Consider the following 27,268-nt stretch of genomic DNA (forward strand, 5'->3'; position numbering starts at 1 on the left):
TGTTAACAAGTGTCTGTTTGGTGGATTCAAGTTTGACTAAAATAAAATGGGAAATTTAACTTGGATTGAACCAAAAGAACTTCCTATTTTTTCACTATTCTGGTTGTAAATCCTTGTAACCCGTTTTAGTCCTGGTTTTCAGTACACAGTGAACATCATGTATCAGTTAGTAAGTTTCTGTTCACATACGCACGTTGGTTGGAAAGATATTCATGAATATGAGCTTCAGTAACTTATAAGAAATTAAGTACAAATACGAGCAGTGCCTATTTCTTATTGTAGTAGACAATTAGTTTTTTATTCTAAAACAATAGTGACTTTTACTCAGTTGTATCACCAAAATCATTTCAAATATCTTCATTTGGTTATACTTCATCAAGCAATTTGATAAATGGTTATATTTTCTAGATCAAAGACTTGGCTGAGAAGGTAATTTAAATGAAAATGAACCATCCCTGGAAATGCATTAAGCATTTTGACCAAGCAACACACACAAACTAATCATGAGAAATACTCGAAAGCAGAATGTGATGTATAAAAGTTTATATGTGGAATTTGTAGCTAATGTTTTCTCTCTGTACCCAAAGAACCTAATTGTAGTGAGACCAGTTTAGTTTCCTGTAGGTTAAAATTTAAAGTTCTTTTCTAGTTCCAAATTGTTCAATTATTTTAGTTATTTTAGCAGAACAACCTTCTTCATCTCCTTCTTTTTGTTTGCAATCCCTGCAGCCATCGAAACACAGAGCACCAGTTCTGAGGAACTTGTCCCCAGCCCACCATCCCCACCACCCCCTCCTAGGGTGTACAAGCCCTGCTTCGTCTGCCAGGACAAATCCTCTGGATACCACTATGGTGTCAGTGCCTGCGAGGGCTGCAAGGTAGGACTCTTGTACTTTGTCACACAAAGTAATGAGCTTTTTTGTTTCTCTGCCATGCTGAGACCAGGGTTGTTTTTGCTGAAGAGGATTACACACAATTGCCTTTGTTTTTGCCTTTTGAGAACCTTGTGATGGAATTTTTGTTTCTTAATTGTTAACTTTTAAACCTATTTTTTCCATTGTGGGTGCCATGTTGCCTCGTAAGTAACAGCAAGACTGAGAGACAATGATACAGTGCTATGAAAAGAAAGTATTTGCCCCCTTCCTATTTTTTTTTATTAAAATATTTATTTTCTCTTTTCTTTGTGCACATTTGTTTCAGATCATCAAACAAAGTTTCATGATAGACAAAGATAACCTGAGTAAATAAAAAATGCAATGATTTTTTTGTTAAGTGAAAAAAACTACCCAGGACTACCTGGCCCTATGTGAAAAAGCAATGGTCCCTTAAGTGATTGTGCCACTCTTGGCAGCACGAACTGCAGTCAAGCATTTGCAGTAACTGGACATTGTTTTATTTCTGCCACATTTGAGGGTTTTCAATACAACTTGTTTAAGGTCATGTCTAGGCAACTCCAAAGCCTTTAAGAGGTGGATTCGCTGGTGTGATGTGTTCATGCTCCTGCTGTATAACCCAAGCACGCGTAAGTCTTTGAGGAGTTTCTGGTAGAGAGCAGAATTCATGGTTCCATCACTTATGGCTAGTTGTTTAGGCCCTGTCCCAAATCATCATGCTACCACCACCATGTTTGACTCTTAGTGTAATGTTCTTTTATGATATGCTATGGTCATTTTATTCCTGATAGAATGGGATTCAAACTTCCAAAAAGCTGCTGTTGTCTTTTCAGTCCACAGACAATTTTCCCAAACGTCTTAGAGATTATCAAGATTTTTTTTCTTGATTCAAATGTGCGACAGCAATGGTTTTCACCTTGGAATTCTGTCAATATCCCAGTCTCTTTCTTCTTGCTGAATCGTGAACGATGACTGTGACTGCTTAACTGAGACTGAGGCCCTTGGATGTTGTTTTGGTTCTTTTGTGAGCTCCTGGAGGAGCTGTTGATTTGCTATTTGAGCTCTTTGTTTTTAGGACGACTCCTGGGAAGATTCAACACTATTCCACATTTTCTCCATTGTCAGATAATAACTATCGTGCTGGTTCGCTCGAATCCCCAAACCTTCTAAATGGCATTCCAGATGTCAGTGACTTTGTTTCTCCTCTGTTCTTTCGTTCCTTTAGATCATAGCGGGATGTGTTTTGCTTTTTGTGCTTTTTGAGGGAACCACCTGACTTTGTCTGAATGTATTCCTTGATTCAACAGGTCAGGCCTGGGTGTTTCCAAATTATGGTCGCGTCCAAATTCATGGGCTGCTTCCTCCTGAGGCCGCATTTGTAGACCGATTACGTCACAGCGACGCGCCGAAGGCTGTCCAAAGTCGTAGACTCCTCCGAATGCAGCCGACAAATGCATCCTTCATTTCCCCGAATTTGAAGGATGGGTCGGGTGTGTCCTTTGTGGCCCACCATATCCCAGAATTCATAGCGCGGCCCAGACAAAAAAAAGTTTCCGGCAATGGCGGCCGCTACTAAGTTTTAAAATTACTCATACTAATCTTTCTGGGTCACAAAATAAACTTTTAACATATTTTCAGGTGAGAAAGTAGCTGTGTAAACATCAAATATCTGCTCGGTTTATCAAGATATCCCATATTTGCAAAAGTGTGCCGACGTTTTCGGAGACGTCTGTTACCCACCAGCTCGATAGCTAGCCAAGAGCTCGAGGGTCACTGAAGCCGCCGAGAACGGCACAACTCCCAGCACATCATTTTCAGATCACCGCAGACTTTTGCTACTCAGGTTAAACGTAATATATAAGTCACTTAGACAACCTAAAAATGTTATTGTTGGGCTTTTTATGCACTCCATACTGTACAGTAACGCCACTGTTTTGCACATGTCTCACTCTGTATATTTTATTTTATATATTTTATTTATTTGATTTTTCAGTGTTTTATTTGTTCGTGAGTAAATTGGTTTGGCTGAGATTAAAGTTATTAGATTAGATTAGATAAAATAAAACTTTATTAATACATCGGGTGGGTTCCTCCTTGGTTTTCACACAGCTGACTAAACTTCAAATAGACTACTGATTAAACAGAAGTGTGAGACGGTCGAGAGTTTACGCCGGTGTCCTGTTATATTTTAGATAGCACGGAGCAGACGGCCGAGTTTATTAAACTCCACCGAGACAGCGGTGACCCGACCTTCTGAGGATCCGGCCCACGTAGACCGCGAAGGCCGGTTCCTCAGGAGGATGCAGCCCGTGAATTTGGACAGGACCTATGTGGTTAATCAAAGTTAATTTGTGATTTAACAAATGTGTGAAAAAAATAATTTCTGTAGTGTATAGATTTTTAGTTTTGTTTATGTTGGTTTTCAAAGCCTTAAACGCCATGAAGTAATTTTTTTATATATCTGCAGGAATAAAAAGATGTTAAGTGAGAAAATCTGATTGTTTTCCTAATTTGAGTCTACCACTCCTTTGTTACACAAGTGTATTCGTGCCCCGTCTCTGTCTGCCACTGTTCTACTTTTAGAAACTCCTCCCAACATCGGCTCTGGCAGCAGTTTCATATCTGTTGCTAGGCAACTGCTCACACCTGCATGCAGATAGACACGTATACAAACAATATTCAGTAGGCCTGTGTGGAGTTTGGTGTGCTTCTTTAACGTTTTTAATGGATTGGTGTACAGTACTGTTAGTAGGAGCAGTAACAGAGTAATATAATAATATTTTCTGAGGAATCCACATGTATTTGTTGAAGGTGGGCTGTACTATTTCTTGTCAAGTTCTGCAGTTTTCCTTTCCATGCAGTCCAACTACGTGATGACCTCTCCCCCTCCTCTCTTTGTAACTGAAGCAGTGGTATGAGAAGGATTTTTGGACTTAGAGAGGCGGTGATCCAACATGTCCTCATCCCAATGTGTAACATACCGACGACAGTGAGAAATCGTCGGTTACACGCTGGGAATGATAATGCTCTGGGTCAAACTAAGTGCTGTGTAGGCTCCTATTACATCTATGTCTCATCATAAAGATCTGTCATGACCTCTGACCTTCTTGCTGTGACCTTGATTTAAGGAAAGCTCACATTAAGTGCGGCATCACACAAGAAGTATGGAAAACAAGAAGAAACAAAAGAAAAGAAAATCAGGAATGGAGCATATCCTTTTTCACAGTGTTACTAACTCTGATGTTAAAGATGTTAAAATCATGGCCGCATGTTTTGGGGGGGTTTTTGTATTCTATTTGTTACAATGAATCTTTCTGTCTCAGTGACAAAAGCTTTTTTCCCTGCAGTGCATGGGGCAAGCCCCCTCTTATAGGCTGGTGCAACAAGCATGCAGTACAGCTGCAGGCTTCAGGCCAACAAAGAAGATGTTTTACTGCTCAGTGAATGTGCCAGTTAGAGCCACAGATACAGTCAAAAGCAGACAGTGGGAGATTCTGTGTGTAGGCCCGGTGGAGAAATGTTTGAGTAAACTTTTAAAAGTCTTCTATGAAATCTGGGAAACAGACACTATCTCTACTTTTAAGATTGGGCTTCAAACTTTTCTTTTTGATAAAGCATATAGTTAGTGCTGGATCAGGTGACCCTGAATCCTCCCTTAGCTATGCTGCAATAGACTTAGGCTGCTGGGCACTTCCCATAATCCACTGAGTATTTCTTCGCACACCTTTTTCATTCACCATGTATTGTGTATACACTAGTGGTGCAACGGATCATGGTTGATCCGATATCCGAACCGATATCGGATCAACTCCACGGTTCGGCACGCACGTGATCCGAAGAAAAAGAAAAAAAGTATCTGTATGGTGGCGTGGTGGGTCTGTCAAGCGATAGCTATGGTCAGCGCTAGAGGTCCAAGTGGAGGAGCAGAGGAGTTTGCGGCATTTAAGCAGCCCTTTGGTGCCCAGTCCGACCGGGCTAAAGCTATTACAGAAGCTACTGGGTGTTTAGCTGCAGATGGGAGGCCGTATTCTGTTGTGAAAAACAAGGGGTTTAAACTATGATGAACGTGCTTGAGCCACGCTATGATATCTCGTTGCGCGTCCGCTTCAGTGACAAGATCGTTCCAAGCATGTATGAGCAGGAGAAGTTTAAAGTTATGGCTGAACTGTCCCAGGCATCTTCTGTTGCCCAACTACGACCTCCAGGGCAACGGAAAGCCACGTGACCGTGACCGCTCGTTATATCACAGCGGAGTGGTAGATACAAAGCCCTGCACTGCCCTATAGATTACATTAGATTAGATGAAATTTTATTTATCCCTCGCGTGGGTTCCTCCAGGAAATTCAGTTTCCAGTAGCACAGCACCGACAGAAGTTACAGAATGTGAGCAGAAATATACCACATATGCATTTATAAATACAGAGAATACAAAAGGGATAAATAGAATAAATAGGAATAAGAATACAAGGGAACGGCACATTTCAAGTATTGTGAGTCTATTACACCTTTGGATATTAACAAAAACTATTGCACAGTGAAGAGGCACTACAGCTACTTGTTCCCCCTCCTTTGTCCCTGTTTCCCCTCCCTCTCCCCTCCAGAGAGGAGTTAAACAGTTTGATGGCGTGTGGGACTTTTTAAGTCTGCTGGTCCTTGACTTTGGGCGAAGCAACCTGTCACTGAACAGACTCCTCTTGTTTATGGCCGTGTGCAGAGGATGCAGAGGCTGCCCAACATGGTCCATAATGTCCATATTGCACCTTAATTTGTTTTTAGATAAGTGTGTGGAATGAGTCTTCAGTTGAATGTTTTTTAATAGGCAAAAAAATACTTAAATAAGTAAATGGCGAGTTGAAATTTTGTCTTTTTTTTCTATTTTTAAGGATCTGAAAATTGATCCGATCCGTGACTTAAAACCGTGATCCGATCCGAACCGTGAGATTTTTGATCCGTTGCACCGCTAGTATACACCATTCTGAATTTATTTACTTGATCTTATTAATCGCTGACCCTCTTCCACAGTGTGTGTTTGGCCTTGTCTTCCTACCCTCACTTGAAAATTGGTTGGGCCAGATGGCCACCCATCCCTGAGGCTGGTTCTCCTGGAAATTTTTTCCTGTTAAAAGAGAGTTTTTCCTTCCCATTGTCACCAGGTGCTTACACAAAGGGAGTCTTTTGACTGTTGGGGTTTCTCTCTGTTGCTGTAGGGTCTTTACTTTACAATATAAAACCCATTGAGGCAACTTTCCTTTTGATTTTGGTGCTATGTAAATAAAGTTGAATTGTGTTGAAATTGTCACAACAGCCCTGTACATGCTCTCCTTCTCCTTTCTCCTTCCAAAGATTACAAAGTATATTTTAGGTGAATTGATTTTTGTTAGAATTATTATTATTATTAGTTGTAGTAGTAGTACAAAAACAGAATTTTATTGCATTCTGTTTTTGCTTTGCTCCTACTAAATTTCTTACAGTTAAAGTCTAAATTGTGGACATTTACTTTTTAACCCTTTGTGAAACATTAAAGGTAACAACAGAGTATTAATCCATTTTAGTGTGAATAGCTGGTCCAGGTTACTCTAGCCCATTAAAATGAACAGAGGCCTGGGGCCGATTGGCCAGGCCCCTAACTTTAACCCAGTTATTACCAGGTGCCCCGATCTAGGGGGGAGCTACGGAAACAGGTGTGGGTGATAGATACTGGGCTTGCAAGGCTACTCAGGTTCCCGGCTTTTATTAGAGCAGGCTGGGTAGACACCTGGGAGAGAGAGATAATTAGAACTGGGCGAGTCCCCTCACCCATCCATTGGCTCTATTAACTCTGCATTACCTGCTGGGTAATACTCATAGGGTCAGATTAGGGTTAGTTCAAAACAAGAGCCGATCCAGACTTGCTGCATTGGGGTGCTTGTCCCACCAGATCAGACACCACATTTCTTAATGTTGTCTGTGATCTTCCTCTTTTCCTCTTACCTGGCAGCTCCATATTCAACATCATTTTCTAACACATCCACCGTCCCTTCTCCACACATGTCCAAACCATCTCAGCCATGCAGGAAAAAGATCCAGTATTAAAACCTGAAGCAGCTTAGGTCCTCAGCTAAGACAATATCTTCATTTGACACCTGTTCACTGTTGATGTCATGTATGTGCACATGTTTCAGTGTTACTCTCAGACTAATGTTCAGTGGACAGAAAAGGTTGTTGGTGCAGGATAGGCTGCACACCCATCTCTAAGGTTTATAGAGATTGGTCAGAAAAAAGAAAAATATGCAGTGAGTAGCAGTTTTCTGGGCGGAAATGACTTGTGCATGCCAGAGGTCAGAGGGGAATGCACTGTTTATTAAAACAAATGGTTGCAAATGTCCTTGGTGATATTGGTAACATGAGATGGTACAAGCAGTCCATTAAAGTCACGCATGTAGTCCAGTTCAATCAGGAAGTCCATAGCTACAGTTGCAAGGTTTGCTGTGTCTCTAAGCACAGTGTGGTAGAAACAGTAGGAGGCAACTACACAAGGAGAACAGGAAGAACAGGGCAGGAACGATCTTCATGTTATATGTTAGAACTTCTGATGTCTAGATTTTTAATCATACTGATTATTTCGTAGTTTACGTAACTGCAAGTTATAGTTTGAGAATATTTCTAATAACAGGTGTCAGTTAATTCGTTGTTAAAACTTTTACACTACATTTTAACACCAGACCAATGAACATGTGTGGGAAAACAACGTTAATAGATGGTGGTTGTCCTTCTTGCAGTGTGTGATTGTGTTATAACTGAGTCAGTGTGTTGCTCTGTCATGGCAGGGCTACTGTGTTAGCAGAGCTGATTTGAATTGTTAAAATCGGGTGCAGGCATATGGGCTTCCAGAAGCACATGCATATGCAAAAGATGACAATGTCTTCTGTATTGACCCAAAGTCACATTCAGTCACTCCTTACACTCCCTGCTGAGAAGGGACATGTCCTTCTGAAACTGAAGGTGAAATATCTACAACTTTCCAAGAGTGTTAAAGTGCCGACTGTCAGTTTTCCTTTACATGCAAACCCTTATGTTTAGAAATGTGAGCCCTTTTATTTATAATCAAGTACCACGTCCTTTTCATGGAACAAGAATCTTTAAAGGATGGTCACAGAAAAGGAAATAGGTGCAACACATGTTGTAATTACCGTGTCACATAGGAAAACAACAGTTTCTGTTGAAGTAGTTAAAGAACTATTTACATATGAAGAGAATATTTAGAGTTTTCAAAAGTAGAATGGGAGGCAGAGCTTTAAGCTATCAGCCCCCTCTGCTGTAGAGCAATCTCCTAGTTTAGATTTGGGAGAAAGACACCCTCTCTACTTTAGAGGCATTAAACCTTCAGGTGATCCTGAACCATCCCTTAGTGGTGGGTGCTTTTATTCTGTCTCTATTTAATATGTTTAACTTTTTTATATTTTCATACAGTGTTGAGCTAGCAAAATGTTGTTCTTTGCACACTCAGTGTAGTAAAACAGTTCTTCCACCCTTTCCTACTCAGTTTTCCCTAACGTTCCTTGGAATGCTCTTGAAGTTCTGCCTGAGGTGGGAGTTAAAGATCTCACGAACTGGGGCCTCTGTCAGGCGCCCTCAGCTCACCTTCACAATACATTTACTGAAGGTTTGCCAGGTCTGTCCAGCATCCTCCGCTGCCACCTGATCCAACTTATCACCAGGTGGTGATCAGGTGATAGCTCGGCTCGTCTCTTCACCTGAGTGTCCAGAACATACGGCTGCAGATCAGATGAAACAATTACACAGTTGTGGACCTGGGTGTCCTGGTGGCACATGCATTTATGGAGAGTCTCATGATTTAACATAGTCTTCATTGTGGATATTAGTTCAAATTGTATTAATATTAATAATATATAGTTATTAATATTAGTTCAAATGTCAAATATGTATTTTTCATGAAATGTTATCTTGACTTTCATTGTATTAATTGTAAGAATCAAAGCCTAGATAAATAAATCCTAAGACACAAATATGACCAGTGAACACAACAGTTAAATCAGACTGGATGTATTCTCAGTTCGCCATAAAGAAAGATGGGTTGAACTTGTAAATGCGTCATGAGTGCTGACAGGTGTTTGGGGATGAAGGTCAAGGTCAAGGTAACTTTATTTATACCCAAAGGCAAGGTAAATTTGCTTTACAGAAAAATGACAGCATTTGGCATCCCTTTAAAAACACACATACCTAGTAAATATATAAAGCTCACTGTGGCACATATATAGTAATTTTAATATTTCGAATCAAAAACAGTTCTTATTTAATTCAGTGACAGCAACGGGGACAAAGCTGTTTTTATAACGCTTTGTCCTGCATCTCGGAAATAGAAACCTCCGTCCTGAGGGAAGAAGCTGAAATTCACCCCTTAGAGGATGGGAACCATTTTTAAGGATTGATAAAGCCATCCTCTGTACCTGCTCAGAGTACAGGGAGGCTAAACAAGACTGTGGCTCACCTATCGGACGACTGGACCATCTCACTATCTGATTCAGAGAGTTTTTCTCTGTGACAGAGGTCTGACCGAACCATGCCACCAAACAAAAGGACTCAATAAAAGAACGATAAAACAAAGTTAAAATTTTTTGGTCAATGTGGAAAAGAACAAGTTTCCTAAGGCAATAAAGGTGCTGGTGACCCTTTTTACAAACTGATTTGCAATTTTGATCAAAGTTCAGTTTTTCATTTATTATGGTCCCAAGATATTTATATGATTGTACTTGCTCTATTTTCTGACCTTTAATTAAAGTGACTCCGTGCCCATTGTGTTGTTTCCTAAAATCAACAACCATATCTTTTGTTTTAGATATGTTCAGCTGGAGATAAGACTCCTCACACCACTGAACAAAGTCATCAATGACTGGACCGTGAATGAAGACAAAACTTTGAGTCGTTACACTGCTCACCCCGTCCCTTCTGTTTGTTGGGTTCTGGAGCGTCGACACAATAGGATGTTTGATGGAACTGGTTTGACAAGCGAGAGACCTTAACCTCATCTCTTTATGAACTCTCTCTGCTCTGTGTTTCACCTTCAAATCCACAGAAGGGAAGAACCTCACCCACAGCTATTTTAGATTTTTAGGTTCAAAGTTAGGACTCAGCTTACTATCGATTTTACTGGATGTATGCTGACTGACATGCCAGCGTGGCAAAACCCAGGAAACCCTCCAGGCTGACGCCTAAAATCGTATTCTTTCGTAAGTATAACAGGTGTTCACATTCATCCATCCATCCATACTCTTCCACTTATCCTTATCAGGGCGTCAGGTATGAGCTGGGATGATCAAAATCAATCTGTCTTTTAATTTCTTTACGTGGTCTTGAAGAATATTTCTTCAGTCTTTATGGAGGACACTCCAGAGGTCGTCTTTGGATGCTACAGTTTGAATCTATTTTGGCATACCTCAGCCTTTTTCTCCTATTTTCCCTCAAATGGCTTCTTGACAGCCAGCTTTCCACTGAAAACACTGCTGCTGATGCCATGGCAAACAATGAGAGATGCATTTCCCAGGTCTTGTGATGGGTCGATGCTGCATTTTTTCCTGCTTCTTGAAGACATGATTTTCAAATGCTACTTATCTGCATTAGAGTTTTTTCTAGGCATTCTGTTGTCTTCCCCTTTTCCAGTTTCCTCAATTTTCTTTAAGACACACTTCATGCCGTGCTAATATATGGCAAGTTTTTGGCTAATATCTCTTTTGGGACATATCTTGTTATTGCAAAAATACAATTGTATTCCCATTAAACTGTCTTATCTTTGGGATTTTCATACATTCAGCTAAAGAAATGGGAACAAAATATATGTTTTTGCAACAACAAATTGTTTTTTTCTGCCATTAAGTCAAGTGTGTTCTTTTATCCATCCATCCATCCATTAAATAATTCATATGTCAGTGTTCAGTGGTTCAACAAATGGTCAGGTAAACACTGGACTGAAAATAAATGAAAAAGAAGTTCAAAGAAAAATGTAGAATTATTGCCCGCGACCACTGTTGCACAGTACTATGAAACATTTATTTGTGTTGTAAACGTATATCTGAGGTACTGTGAGTGACACAAAACCCTGCTCTTTTCAGAGGGTGTTTTGCATATTGGGGTGGCTGTAGCTCAGGAAGTGCAGTAGTTTATCTAAGACTGGTGCTTTGAACCCTGGCTGCTCCATGCTCAGAGTATCCTTGGCCAAGATACTGAATCCCAGGCTGCTCTCCGATTTGTTCACTGGAGTTTAAATGTCAGATAGGCAACACCTAGGTGCAAAAAAGTGTTTGTGTCAATGGGTGAATGAAGCATGTTGTGTAAGTGCTTTGAGGAGAAAAATGCTTCAGAATAACCAATCCATATTTGTGGTTTTAGATATCCTGCTGACTAACAAACACATAAACAGGAGTGATGGATGGATGGATACATGTATATAAATGTGGTAACAATACTGCATCCGTGTATTTCTTTACCGATTTCGAATCAACACTCTTAAATCTGCTTATTAGTTAACTGTACACTGCTAATCAGTTGTGTTTGCTTTGGGGTTAATGAAAATAACAGGTGCACTAGGGGAACAACAATGAGACAAACAGGAATGGCTTTACAGCTGGAGACCACTGACACACTTTCCTTTTCTGTCTGTTTTTTTCACTAGCTTTGCATTTGGTCAAGGTCAGGGTTACTACTAGTAGCTTGAGGTGATAGAATAACCACCAGTAAGCCACTTGTATAAATGTCTCTGACCAAGCAATCAGAAATATACTCCATGAGCGTGGCTGAGGGCCTGACATCCTCTAGTGGGTCCTGTGCTTATTATCTGGGACCGTAGTGCCCAATAAAGCACCAGGTCCAACACCGGCTGAGTACACATGGCAGACGTGAAAGGGTTATGTTACCTGTAACATCGTTCGCAGTGATTGGTTTGGTGGCGGGTTAGTGATGGTCTGGGGAGGCATATCCATGGATGGAAACAAAGACCTCTACAGGCTAGGCAACAGGACCCTGACTACCCACTGCTTCACTGAGTGAATGGGTCAAATGCAGAGAGAGTAATTTCCCCACAGGGATCAATAAAATATACATTATTATTATTATTATAATCTTTGACCCACTGTCAGACCTTAGACCGGCGGGTTCCTTATGTGGCTAGAGCAGGGGTAGGCAACCTTTTTGATGACGAGTGCCATCTAAAATTTCCTCAGAAGTCAATGTGCCATATAATTGCATTAGCAATAAATTTAATTACGATCTATATTAACAGCTGCTGTGCTGAGTGGACAGCTGCTGAAGCATTTGAAGGGTCGGACTGTGGAAATTTCAACATCGTTTGAAAAAACTGACAGCTAGCAACGTCCCTCTCACCGGTAGGCTAAGTGATTTTTAGCCAATTACAAGTTGAATCTGGTAGTTTGGGGTTGTTAGCTAAGATCCCATCATTAAGAAGTGGTACAACTAATGTGTCTATGCGAGCTAATTTGCGATGTGCTCCGCTGGCCCGGCCATTTGCTTTTTAATGCACCTGCTCAGATTAATTCACTGCGTGTCGTGTCCAGGGCTGGACTGAGACATAAATGGGCATTTTGACTAGAGACCAGCCCACCAGGTATTTATAGGAAAAGCCATAAAGCCTTTGAATGAAAACAAACGCTGCTGTGACAGTGATGTACAGTCTTGTTGGTATATGTATGATTTCTATACATTTTACATCAGATAAAAACTTTGGTTGTAAGATTCAGATAATTATTTAATAAAAGCGAGAAATTTTAAATGAGAATCAGAAAGAAAAGTATTTCTTTGTGCCCCGCCCCTGCACAGTTACCAGCTGTCAGCTACTTAGAAAAGGATCCTGGTGTTATTTGTCTCTCAGAAACAGTTCATAACTTCAACTCATTCCTGTCACCTAAAAGGTAAACCTGTTTCTCCATCACAGCTCTGATGGTTCAGTAAGGACATCTCCTGGTTTCATCTTCATGTTTCCCTCTCACCACATATTCAAACCAACATCATGACCAGCAGCTTCACAGCTGTGGCTCCAGCAAACATCAGCTGATACTAGAAATTAATATTAAATAAATTCTAACAACAGCTGATCAAGCTTAAACGTGCTGCTGTTGTTTAGCGCGACATCCGCTGGTTTCCTCTTTCGGCGCAAAGTGGGCGATAAACAAACAAGAGAGACGATCAGCTGATCACTGATCAGTTTTCATGACTGAATTAGAGATGAAGAGGCAGCTGACAGCGTAAAGGCGCAGAATAAATCCAGCTTTGTATCTTTTTTCATCGTAGCTGAAGTTCGGGACAAACTGTGTTCCTTTTCAGCTCAATAGGAATCGCGTGACATTTTCTCTGAATACGGGACGACTCCATTTTTTACGGGACGGTTGGAAACTCTACTAACTAACCTTATGAATTAAATAAAGTTCACTATCAGTAAAATCATAGCACCCACCCAGCTGTATATAAACTCCATCATGCTAGCTAGTAATATCTAATATCTAATATCAGTAGTATATCTGACCCAGATAGACTGCAGGTCATAACTTCTTATCTGAAGTTCAGTTCACCTGACACTTGGACCACCCCAGCTCCGCCATATCCGACACCAAACAACTGAGTTATTCTTACACATCTGCCAGCATCTGGCCAGTCCAACATCTTTCATTGTTTATTAAATCGTTACTAAAAAAAAAAAATCATCATCGGCCCATAAAAATGAAAGATCACCATCGATGGCCAGTCCAGCTATGGTCGTGCCATCAGTTAACCCTTCGCGTGCCAACTGTGGCCGACCCCTGGGCTAGAGTATGCAGGCACTTCCCGGAGGATGAAGGATATTTGACCCACACTTGCCTGACCTAAATCCAATAGAACATCTCTGGGACATCATGTTTTAGTCCAACTGACGCTGCCAGGAGCTCAGTGATATCCTGGGCCAGATGTGGGTGTGTCCCACGATAACATCTGTCATCTCATCAGGATCACGTCCTGATATTGCAAAACAGACTAGCCTGCTGCATCACTTTTTCACTTTGATTGGTGAGGTGTCTTTGAATTCATCAGACACTTGGGATCCCATGTGTTCTGAAGTACTCCTTTCTTATTATGACTGCTCTGCACTGCAGCCTCTTCTTCCAATTTCCTCTTTATATCATTATTTACTCCCTGCAGTCAGCTTCTGTAGCAGAATGGAGATGAAGAGGTCAGTTGTGTCAATAGTTTACTGCAGAGCCAAAAGAGGACATGAATCTGCTCGGGCCTTTCTCTGCCTGTCACCATAATCTCTCTCTTACAGTCTCTCTCACTCTGCGCTAACACACACTCCATAATGTGATTTGTCAACGTTGTATAACATACAATAAGCCCAGGCAGTAATAGAGAGGAAGAAATAAAATGGAGAAGGTCAAAATGTCAGAGCTGTGACAGGAAATAGATGCAGTGGTGTGAAAAAATGTTTGTCCCTTTTTTTGTCACACTTAAATATTTTAGATCATCAAACAAATGTAAATATTAGACAAACACAAGTAGACACAAAATGCAGTTTATAAAAGAAGGTGTTTATTGTTAAGGGGGGAAAAACCCAAACCTGACCTCAAACATTTAAGTGTAATAAACATTTACATTTTTACAAGACCGCATGATTTATCTCTCCTCTCCTTAGTGCAGCTCACTTCTTGTCTGCTCGATCTCTGGCACTGTGTGAGTACACACACAGGCTGAGACATTTATTCTGGTAACAACATAATGACATCAGGTCAGCTTCAAGCTAACAAGTTCTATAAAACAAAGAAAGAAACAGCAATCCTCCTTATATGTGACCAGTCTACAACAGCAAACACACTGTGAAAGAAATGAACTGCTGCTGGTTAACATATTTATAACAGGATATATCAGTAAAATAATGAAGTATGCATGGACATATCCTGAAGTGAAGTTTTTTTTAGGTCTTCCAACTTTCTCCCATAGTACATAGTACATAGTTCGGTTAATTGGTGATTATGGCCATTGGTGGGTATGTGAGCTGGATAAAGTGGTTATAGATAGTATGTAGAATATTCTGTGTGTATTTATGTGTGAATATGGGTCCTTCTCTCAGTGACCAGTAAGAATGAAAAATATATAAAATGCAGGTCCGTTTCTAATTCCTTTTAATGGGCAGCACAATAATAATGCATCCATCCATCCATCCATTCTCTTATAATAAATACTTGTTACTATTAATACAGAAGCTAACTGATTTCAAGGTGTAATTGCATCCTTATCAGAAAATTAAATCAAATTTACAGCGTTTAGTGGAACTGACCAAAAAACACAAGTCTTTCAAAATTAACTGCGCTTTGGTTTGCAAACAACATCTGTCAAGAAAAGAACCTAAACCATTTGATTGTACTTTCATTCCATATTCAAATATATTTTCAAGGTAAACATTTTTTTATTAATGAATTAATACAGTATTTTATATAATTTCATTTTAAATATGAAAAATATTATAATAGCCTTGAAATGGTATGGTCTAGTACACTTCGTTTCTTTGTGTTTCTCTGTGTAAAACAAACAATGCTGGAGCTGCTACAAAGTTTCAAAGATGATTCCTGCTAACTTTGTCCAAGTAAAGGTTTTAACGGTGATTAAACCCACAGACCTACAGTAATACATATGAATACATTAGATTCATATGTATAGGACTGTAGCTTTCACAGCATCTTTGATATTACTTGGATATGGTGGTTATTACTTTGGTAATTGCATAGTGATAACTTTACCACATTATTACGCTCCTGTTTTCCCCTTGTTACTGTACTATTACCCCTTTATTACTGAGCAGTAATAGAAAGTGTTACCATAATGTCTATATTTGCTAAAGTTACATGTGTCCTGGTGTCACATAATTGAGTTTGGTCATTATTTTGCGTTCATATCAATACTAATGTGGCAGAATGTTAAACCTACGATAGTCAATAATTTTCATACTAAAATACTAAAATGTCTCAAATAAGTCTATTGAGCTCAGACAGGAATTAGATCTTTGGTTGCTTTGGTTAGTGTACACTTTGTGGGTAGATTCTCATTAGGAGAGATATTTTTTTATATAAATTAATAACTAAAAGAACAAAATAAAATAAAAACTATCCTGTTCTTTACCTAACTAGAAGCGAATGGCAGACAAAGCTAAGAAATAAAATAAAAAACATATTTTTTGGAAATACATAGATTAGTTGGTTAGATGAATCTGAAAGTCTTTAAGATGTTTTATCAAAGTGGTAGGTGTGTAAAGGCATAATCTAAATTATTATCAGTTAGAATTACCTAGTAAGAAAAATTTAAATCTGTCACCACAACAAAAGTACCAAAAAGATTTGGCCTGTTATTGTAAAGAAGTACGTTGGACAGGTCGGCAATAGCTTTGAACACAAATAATCTAATCTAGTTTGAGTCTATGCAGAGTGTGTTTATGTGTAACTGAGCACAGCTGAGAGTGAGGTAGCCTAAAGATGGCTTCTGATCACTATTAGGGCCCTCGGCAGGTTCAGGCCGAAAGACAAGCCCAGAATGACCAGAACAGTAGGGCCACAGTGGGATGTCTGTGGGACCGGGTGATCTGAAACCTCTTTATTCTCTCTGTTGTCTTTTGATGGCTCACGCTTAGTCTCTGGTTCTCTGTTGCAGCTATTCAAAGCAGGCTGGGTGAGTCACACGGGTCCTCTGCCGAGGACTCCAATTAACTTTCTCTCCTTTTTCCTTCCTGCTCCTGTTCCCGTTGTATTTCTTGCTCTTTCTTTGATTTGACCCTTATTCGGTTTCCTGTCTCTACTGTATCTCCTGGTCTAATTACAGTTCTTGGATGCTCAGGTGGATAAATGTGCTCTGATTGGGTTGGCAGGTGTGGTGTGGAGATAAATAGAAGAGCAGAGGCTGTGCCCTTTTTCTGTGTTAGTTAGTGACTGGTGATTTGTCTGTGCCTTATCTGTTTAAGTTTCGTGTTTTCCACACTAACAATGCAGGTCTTTGTGCTCGTGTACCTTTTCTGTCCTCTTGTTTTGTATTTTCAGTTGATATGGCTGATGAACAAAGACAATGACTTTGATGCACTGTACTTGTAATGTCAGGTTAATTTTACAGTGGCGGTAGGTGTTGATGTGATCGTGAATGGTTCTATGTAACTGATTTGAAATCCAGTCAAGGTTTACCTTGACTTCTGCCCAGTGGTAGCTGGGACAGGCTCTACAGAGTTATGATTATATGATTATAATATGATTATAATATGCCCATAACTTTAGGCAATTAGTTTGGAAGGGAATTAATTAAACTACACATTCTCAAAGCTGCAACAGTTCAAGGACCCAGTGGTTGGTGAACCCAGATGGTGTGTGTTCAGTAGAGTCTCAATATGGACCTTATGTGATCGTAAGCCTTAGATAGGCAACAACGTTTTGCATAATAGCTTTAAAGACATGAATAAAAACAAATTGCAGACTCAAATTTAGTTGAAGCTCTTCATTTTTGACCAAACATTGACCCCAGGTTAAAAACAACCACAGAAAGAACTCAAAGTGTTTAAAAGAAAACAGCTACAAAAAGGTGGCAATGCACTCTCTAGACAGCCACAGAAAAACACAACATAATTTCTTGTCTTCTTACTTTGAGCCAGCCACAGTCCGTCCCTAAAATCAGTGATGTGTGTCACCCCTACACACACACAAACCTCCCTTCTCCTCATTTTTCAGGAACCCCCTGGGTCTCCAATCCCCTCACGTTTTCTGATAGCTGTAAGATGCTGACACGATTAAACATGAATCCTAATACACTGCTGTGCCTCTAATCCCAACAACCCACCCCCACTTATCCCTACCTCTTGACTGTACTGGATGCTCAAGCAACACAAAACACCATGGCCCAGTGAGGCAAGTGAGATAAACAGCCAGCTGAAGGTAGAACCAGTAAAATAAAGAACAAAAAAGGGAGAGTAAAAGATAAAGCAAGAGTAAATGAGAGGTTGCGCATGAGTGAGAGAAGGGAGAAGGGGTAGGCCAGGTGAGCAAGGGTTGGATTCTATCTAAATATTTAATGGGCAGCACTTTCGTTTTTTAATCTGTAAATGAGAAGGCCTGAGATGTTGAGACCATGGCTGTGACACCCTATCCCTGGCCCATTAAAATAACAAGATGCTCGATACTGATCTTGGTTAAGGTGCAGTATATCAGTCCAGGGGGAAGTGGCCTTGTCTCCCAGGTGGCTGGGTCTCTGTCCCTTGTACTCAAAATTATTCATCTCTGCATGGCCTTATCTACCGAATAAAGAGAGCTCTGGTGTGAAGAGGGCCGTTATTGGCATTGCAAACACATTTACCTTTGGAGTGAGTGTTATTTATATCTGTTCAATCAAGCTTAAGGTGCAAGTTATGACATTAGAGCTAAGCTGTTTTTTACACAATAGAATTTTATGTTGCGAAGAAGCCGCTGTTAGTTTTTTGATTTATGGTTATTTCTGACACTGTGGATTCCTTTGGGTCAGTTTGGATCTTTCTGTGGTGACTTTGCATTTTGTGGAGATACTTCTTTGTGCTTTTGCAGCTATTTGTGTTCATTTTATGTTATTTGTTCTGGTTTCTTTGTATCCCCTTGTGGTAATAATACAGTTATTGTGGGGGGGGGGAAGACTCTCTTTCTGTTAATTTTTCACTTTTAAAGTTGTTTTATGCCTTTTTTCGGTTGTTTTCATATGTTATAGTGCTCCTTTGGTGTATGTTTTTGATGTTTTTACAAAATTTCTATAGATGCGAACATGGCCATGGAATTTTTGAATTGTAAATGTCCTTTACAGTCTGCTGCACACGTTTCGGTGGTGCATGCAAAAAAAGATTTAAGATTATTTACTGACTCATTTTGGACGATTGCCTGAACAATATATGTAGGCGTGGGAATTTAACACGTTAATTGCGATTAATTAATTTGAAAAAATTAACGTGTTTTAAAAAATAATGCATTTAATTGCACTTTGCATTCCAAGCAAGGGGGAACATTTGTCAATGCACGATTTTTTGGTATACTGATTACACTGATGCACACATCAGAGCTACAAAGAATCATAAGAAAGCGTGTTGCTTGGACTCATCGAGGCAAATTTCATTTCAAAAGACTACCCAACAGAAGCCTTGATAAAAGCGTGGTTTGCATACCACCGAAGCATTTCAACCTTTAGATGTTACCGTGAGCACAGAAACTGTGGGAGCTGCCCAAACTTGATCAAATGACTGCCTTGATGACCAAAATTATTAAGTCAACGTCAGACAAACTTACAAATTCTCTTGCAAAATGGATTGCTCTGGACTGTAGACCACTATCACTGGTAGAAGATTGGGGGTTAGAAAATGTGCTACAGTTAGAGTCAGGTGATCCAACTTTCTTCAACTGCTGTGCTGAAAAACTATTTCAAATATAATTCAACAGCTTTATGACACTGAAAAGAAAGCAAAATGAGATGCATTACAGACAACCCTACTAATATGGAGGAATTACACCTAGAGCAAACAAGACTGGGGCAACGCAAAGAGCCACTCATACAGGATGTTTCCACACAGTGGAATTCAACACGGGATATGGTTTCTCTCTACTAAAGAATGAAGAGGCTGTTTTTGCTGCTTTAGACAAATAAAAGCACAAACTAGTCATTTTAACTCCATCACAGCTGGTAAAACTTCAAAAGCTGGCAACTGTTCCTGAGCCATGCAGGTAAATTAAACTTTTTTTTTTTTAAACTTTTTAAACTTATTGTTACTGTAACAGCCCTACAGAGCAGAATCCACCATCAGCAAGACAGACTGCCCGCTGCAGTGGTGGTCCAGTCGAGCAGGGACCCACCCACAGCTGTCTGTCCTGGCCTGCAAGTACCTGATTAGTCCTGCCACTTTCCAATGTGAGAGACTATTCTCACTTGCATGTCACATAGTAACAAAAAAGAGAGCTGCCTTAAACTCTGAAAATGTGAGCAGGCTAGTTTGTCTAAATACATGCTGAAAGAGAGGGACAGTAAATAAGCATGAAGGTATTGTGAGTCCAATGGGTTTGTTATATTTTGCACTAAAATGTTCGATGATCACACTGTTTTAGCCTAATGTGCAAAATAATTTTGGCTAAGGTTATTTTAAAGGTTAAGCTGGTCAAATAACCTTTATGTTTCTGCCTTGTTTTTTTTAAAGAAGAAACACTGTTGAAATTTTCATTATTATTTTTATTTAAAGACAATACCATTTTGAAAATGTACTTCAAGTACTTAAAATAGCACTTTGTCTTTAAGTCTACCCAACGATCTGTGTTAACTATATATATAATATATATATCTGTATATATATAGATATACATATATATATATATACATATATACACATGCTGGATAGCATAGTGGTAAGACTACATGACTTTGGAGCAGGAGAATTAAGGTCTGCGTCAGGTGTTGAGGAACCAGGGCACCCTGATGAGAAGTGGGCTACTGGAATAAGGCGGCATCGGTAGGCGAGAGATGAAAATAGGGCGGTATTGGAAAGCTACTACGCAAGTAACCCCAGCGAAAGGGGCTACATGAATATCTTCGATACCCAACATCCAAACTGACAGCTCAGTGTTCCAACATTCAGAAAAAGGGACTGCTCTCACAGCTAGACATTGACACATTCTACGGAAAGGGGGAGCCAGGACAACAGGTCGGGGAGGAGATATCATCACCCCCACCCAAGATTGGGTACCAAGCCCCAAGTGCGATGGAAGAAGGATTGTTGAGTGCGAGAGGAAATGACCTAAAAGATAGGATCATGGTGAAGCTTGAAACTTGGAGCTTGATGATGTGAAAGTAGCACTATGGACAATACCCACCACCACCATTACCGAGACTAACAAGCTGATCTACTCCACGGCAGCAATGATCAGTGAGATCCTGGGCTTCAAGTTGAACAGACACAAGGAGCAGAACACTCGATGGAGAAGGAAACTGGAGGCTAACATCTAGGTAGCACAGAGGGAGATTAGCCAGCTTTTGGAGCTGCAGAAAAGTGCGACAAAGAAGATGACTAAGAAGTATAGCAAGCTGTCTTTACCCGGCCAAGCAAAGACTCACAGCCTTGGCCAGCCACTAGAGAGATCGAAGGCAGGAGAATGAACCATCTGTTCTCCACAGAACCAGCCAAGGTGTACTCTCAGTGGCAGGGGAACAATATGAGAACAGCACCACGAAGGCTGGAGACGGAGAAATACTGGAAGAGCATATGGGAGAAGGATGCAACCCATAACACAGAAAGGAAATGGCAAGTATACCAGAGGCACAAAAACTAGCTACTGGTAGACAGAGCAGTCAGCCGAGACTGCAGGACTAGGCTGACCAACCTGTGCACTGGCTGGATTGATTACCTACTAACCTAGATTTCGGCTTAAGACCAGAGGTGACCGCGCATTCGCCTCTGTTGCACCCTACCTCTGGAATAATCTCCCTCAAGATATTGGCGCGTCTGATTCAATTAAATTTTTAAAATTATTAATATCAACACTTCACCGAGTTCTTTTGATTCCTCAGAGGCATCCGATGGAAGACAAAACACTGCTCAGTAGACCATTTAACACTTTATTTCACTTTCACAATACTTCTAGAAGGGAGATGCGTCCTGCAAGACACGTTGCCGCGGATCTCAAAATGGTGACGGGCACCTGACAGTTTTATTACCAGGCACCCTAGTCTAGTCTAAACAACAGTATTTTTCAGTAACAAGATGGTTCCCTCTTATCTACTGCTCTACAGGAAAACATGGGTGAGAGCCTACGATTGAAGGACACCTATTCTACTGCCTTTATTATTTAGGGCTGTGTCCACTTAACACCACTTCTATATGATTATATGGCAGTTTTGATTAATATGAGATTAATATAAGGCACAGTAATAAAGCACTTCAGGTACAATCATTCCAACATCCCCTCTTACTGCAAGTCATCAAACATAAGATCAGCAGATTGACCCTCCTCATCATTTTGGCTATGTTCACACGCGCATCAAATCCAATTTTTTTGACCCTATGCGACCCATATCCGATCATGGTCTGACAGTGTGAACGGCTCAAATCCGATCTGGGTCACTTTCGTATGCGGTACTGAATCCGATACATATCCGATGTTTTAGAAAGCGACTGCTGTTTGAACAGTCATGTCGCATTAAATCCGTCTTTTACGTCACTGACGCAAGACAGACGCCAATTATCAGCGCCGGAGAAGCGCCCGAGAAGACATCGCGAACGCTTCCTGGCCATCCAGTGTAGATGTCAGTGAAACTGTTGGGAAGACAACGTTGGAGAAACGTGAACATTTTATTTGTACTGTATAATCTGCAGATTCTGACAGAAATCTGCAACTAACCTTTGAAGCACCGCTCCTCTAAAACAGCAATAAGGATCATTATTAGGTTGTCTACTTTATTATGTAAATAACAAAATAACTTAAAGCAAAAATTGGGAAACGTAAAGTCCGAAGTCTTTATATTAAGGGCCATCAGTCAAACAATACTGTTTGGTCTGGGTCTAAACAGAGCGCGTTGTGTGTGAGGTCTTCTTTTGTGCATGCGGCCACTTTGAGCGTTCACACTAGAGCGCGTTTGCTGTCGTATTTTATTTGTAGTGTGAACAAGCAGACAAAAAAATTGGATTTGATCAAAAAATCGGAATTGAGCATTAAGACCTGCAGTGTGAACGTAGCTTTTGTCTGCCTCGGCATCAGACCCTCCAACAGCCTGATTAATCACTCTTACCAATAATGTTCTGAGGCAAGGCACACAACAACAGCCACATATTACCAGAATAGCTGTTAAAGTAGATAAAGAAAACAAAATAGACATAATAAAACTCTTCCATTGCCCAAAGACAGAGGTCATCCACTCTCCCAACGGATTATTGACCCCCAAATGCTCATGCATGGTATTGGACAAAGTCTTCAGGCCCAACGCTCTGGTCACAGATCCATCAGGGGCTGTATTATTAGGAATAAAAGCGCAGCACATATCGCCAAACACTGCGCAAGTGCCCCCTTTTTCCGCCAACAACATATCTAATGCCATTCGATTCTGCACAGTCATAAGAGAAGTGGGTCTTAATTGTTCCGCAAACCCTCCTACAACATCATGGGTTAAATTAGCCAATCTAAGGATATTATAATGGACGTAGTTAATACAATCCACATTCTTATTTGGAGTAATTGGGATAATTCCTGCAATCAAAGGCAAATTCTCAAACCCAGCCGCAATTGGGTTGGCCAACTTATAGTGGTCTGGCACCCCTCTGGGCGCACCAATGCAATCTATGTACGTTGGTGAACCTATAGAACGGTCAAATGAGCTTGTCGAACGCTTCTTCAAAACATGACGTCTACATCTCGCTGTTAGCTGGGCAGTGCCGGGTTTACCCAGTTGCACCCTCTTTTCACCCACCAGTATTAACGGGGCTCCCCACCGCACTAAGATGCACAAGCCAGATGTTCCCCTTGGAATTCTCACAAACAAACGATATTCCCCACAATAATAATACAAACCAGATCATGCCCATGTGTCCTTCTCCCTTGAGGCGTTCCCCCTGGCTGGCTGGAAAGATTTCTACACACCAGTCAGCAGGAATCTCGCCGGCGTCATGCTTGTGGCTGGAAGGTTCAGAAACAGTAAAGTTAATACAGGTGTAATTTGCTTTACTCGGTGTGAACGGTCCCACTACAGTTTTATTATCAATTGGGGGAAACAGACTGGCCAACAACGTGCAGTTGCCCTCCGAAACCACCTCCCTAGTGAGTCTAAGCATGCACTTAAACCCCAGTGGTCCACTGGATACAGGGGTGCCGGTTCAGTGGACAAATTTGGTCTGGCCGCCGCACAGGCCACACAATCAGACACATTTTGCTCTCGGGAGTTTTGAATTAACCAATCTAACCACACATGACTATCCCTCTAGCCAGTTGCCATAGAGATCAACTGTCTGGGCTTCAATTTAGTGTAATCCACTTCCATAATCCCTGTAAAATTTTCAAAAAGTGGTGCCGGGGTTGGGAACAAACCTTGTAATGAATTTCTAAAGTTCACCTTGACCACTCCATACGGGTCCTCGCCGACCACATCCACTCCTAAGGTAAAATAAACCACGCTATTGGCAATCCCCGTGGGTGGAGCCGTCCATTTCCCCAATGACAGAGTCACTAGATTCTGTGGGATCCTAAAATCTCGCTGTGAATAAAACCTGTCTCCCCAACCCTCTTGATTCTGGCTCTGTGGTTTCCAGTTTCCAGTATACCCCACAACCTCCGACCAGGCACATCTCCCACGCCCACTTCACCCCGGGCACCGTCTGCTCCTGTCCTTGATCTGCGGTCACCTGTGATGCAAAACTTGAAACAAGAGCCTTGTGTGCTTTAAATTGCTTAACATATTCTAACCCAGGTCCCTCCTCCCTCAAAGCTGGGACCCCCTGCGGTGGGCCCTGGAAATTGTCTTCCTCTGAACAACTCATAAGGAATGAACCTGGTAGATTGATTGACAGAGCATCTAATGCTCATCAGGGCTATGGGGAGTGCATCAACCCAATCCATTTTTGTCTGTGCACAGATTTTTGCCAATTTGCTCTTCAAATTTTGGTTCATTCTTTCCACCCTGCCCTGAGATTGTGGATGATAAACCGTCCCAAATTTATGTTGGGGTCCCAACATAGATTCCACCTCCTGAAGGTGTTTATTTTTAAAATGAGTCCCAGTATCTGATCTGATTCTTTCGAGGAAACCATGCCAAGGAATATAATGGTTCACCAAACACTTAATCACCGTCTTAGTGTCTTCTCTCCTCGCCAGCCATGCTTCTGGCCACCCCGTCAGACTATCTACACAGCGATCTGAACCCCTTTGCGGACATAATCATGTCCGTGTAATCGATTACAATCTCCTGCCCGGGTCTTTGGAGCAGAGGAAACTTACCCATCTCTGGCTTCACTGTTACTTTGGAGTTGTACTGTCCACAGATCAGGCAAGTCCTCACATGCCCCCGCACCATTTCCTTCAAATATGGGTGCCACCAATGACAGAGATTCCTCTCCATCTGGGTCACCTCCACATGTCCTAGGCCATGAGCCTCTCTGATCTTCCTCTCTGCCAGACCCGCAGTTAGAACCGGTCTCCCGTTGGGTCCTCTCCATATTTCCTCCACTTTTCTGGCCCCCCTTTCTCTCCATACTGATTTCTCTTCCAGCAGGGCCTTCTCCCGCTCTTTAACCTCCTAGGACCTGGCGTCCATATGTGGAGAGTAAAATACTCAATTTTACTCTACAAGGGCCTGATATCCACTTACGAGGACATTATACTGCTACTGTTCTATCAAAATTTTAAACGAATATCCTCATATGTGGATCTCATTTTTCTTAGAAACAAAAATTAGGTAAAAAAAAAATAAAATCTGGTAATTCTTTATTTTTACTTTCATCAGGTCCCAATCAGCCCAAATATCAAAGAGAAATTAAAAATGCATGCTGTGGAAGAGTTCGTGTCTCAGGAGGTTAAACCTCAACAGTTGTTCTTCAAGTTCCTCTAGATCATCTTTCTTTTTCTCTTTCAACAATTTATACTTATTAAGATGGTGCACCAAGTGTGTCTCCCAGCGATGTGAATCCGCCCCCTTTAAATCAGGGTCATCCAAAATTTTCTCTCTCACCTCCTCTGGAACTCTTCCCAACACTGCTTTCCTGAATCACTCTTGATGGAGACCCCTTGTAGTTGGGTTGTGGCCAGTTTGCTGCAGCCACTTCTCCTTGCTCTTCTCTATATAGTCTCTGGAGTTCTGATCAGGTTTCCAGTCCAATTTAATAATTGCAGCAGCATTTGGGTTTGGGTACATCTGTCTAACGGCATTCCCTACTCTCTCCTGCACACAGCAGTAAGGTGTGGCATCAGGAAGATCCACCACCCTTGCTATCACCTGCACCTCTTCTAACGATGTTATAGTGATGCATCTTCCAGCTATGGCCCTGAAGTCTCCCAGAGCCAGTTGGGTGCCTGAAGTCACTTTATCCAGTTGTCTCAGCCACGCTGCTCCTCCCTCAGTTATTGGAGGCAGCATCTGTACTAACCCAGTGACATTCCCCACATTAAAAGGCTTGTACCTTCTATCCCTGCCACCCGTAGCCACAATGGGGTACTGTCCAGGACTCTTACTCTCGGTGTCCCAATGGACCTTTCCCCCTTTGGATTGGCTGCGCAGACGAATATAACAACCTTGCTCTTCCTCCTCATGTAGTTCTCTCTGTCCTCGCCTATAAAATCCTTCATACTCTTCAGGTTCTTCAGTCTCACTGAAATTCAGTCGTTTTGTAGGATTCTCATGATTCTCATCCTCTTTCACTGCAGCTTTTACCCAACCACCCCACGAATCGTCATCCAACTCTCATTTCTCGCTCCATCACTGGAGTAAACTTCTGACATTTCTCCCGACTCCCCTGCTCCGGACCTCCCTCTAAGTTCTTTACCAGTTTCTTAGGGGCCAGGAGCACAGCTGGGGTACTCCCTTTCCCTTTCAAATTCTGCAGCCGGCTCTTAAATATGTCCAAGCTCTCTTCTTCCTCCTGTGCTGGACTGCGCCCTTTGTCTTCCTTCTGTGTCTGAGCTGGAGTGGGTAGTTCTGGAAACGGAACTGGCTCTTCTCCCTCTTCACTTACCACTTCCCTGTGAGGCCTCCTCCGGGCCCCCGCCTGTGGCCATTCCCACTGTAGTGTTGTCTGGGCGAAAAGTCGTGGGTGAAATTTTAAATAACGTTTGGTTCAAAGGCCTAGGTCACTTAGTCGGCTCATAATCACAGTTGATGGTCCCCGAGTTGAGCCTCACCACTATGCCATCCTCTTTCTCCATACTTCTGTCAATAACCACGAAAGTTGGGAAATTTCCTGGACACTGTGGCAGAGCACACTCCACAGGGGGCGCAGTGGGCTGGAATGGTGGAGAGGGGAAACCCTGCTTACCTTTTTCCTCCACCGGCTCCCTCATCCAATGCTCCACCCCCTGGCACCAAACTCCCCATTTCATTAGCTTAGCTCTTCTCTCCTCCTCCTCCTCAAGTTGTTTCTTAATACCCCCTTTCTTCCACACATTTTCCCCTTTCATCTCCTTTGTCAAATTCTTTCCCTTTTCTTCAGAACCTTTTGCAGCTTCTAACAGTACCTTGCCCAGTGGGCGGCGCGTATCATCTGTCACCTCTTGCTCATCACATATTTCTTTAATTTCTCTTCGTATTTCCAATATTTCCCCATCCTTACCTGTATTATTTCCAGAAATCATGCTCCTCAGAAATTTTCCCAGTTCTTCTCTCTGTTTTCCAATGGTTTT

At 41.4% G+C, this 27,268-nt stretch overlaps 1 protein-coding gene across 1 annotated transcript in view; it reads left to right on the forward strand.

Annotated features, from left to right (window-relative positions):
* Positions 1-27,268, forward strand: part of LOC147304550 (retinoic acid receptor beta-like) — a 116,740-nt gene that overhangs the window by 13,925 nt on the left and 75,547 nt on the right. The window contains exon 2 of the mRNA XM_086279493.1: positions 730-878. Coding sequence (XP_086135619.1) covers positions 730-878 — 149 coding nt within the window. The remainder of the gene's footprint in view (positions 1-729; positions 879-27,268) is intronic.

The sequence above is a fragment of the Aulonocara sp. 'chitande type north' Nkhata Bay genome, linkage group LG22 (assembly GCF_057382095.1).
Source record: "Aulonocara sp. 'chitande type north' Nkhata Bay isolate Kocher_YH1m ecotype deep benthic linkage group LG22, A_spYH_male_GT1.1, whole genome shotgun sequence".
Taxonomy (NCBI): domain Eukaryota; kingdom Metazoa; phylum Chordata; class Actinopteri; order Cichliformes; family Cichlidae; genus Aulonocara; species Aulonocara sp. 'chitande type north' Nkhata Bay.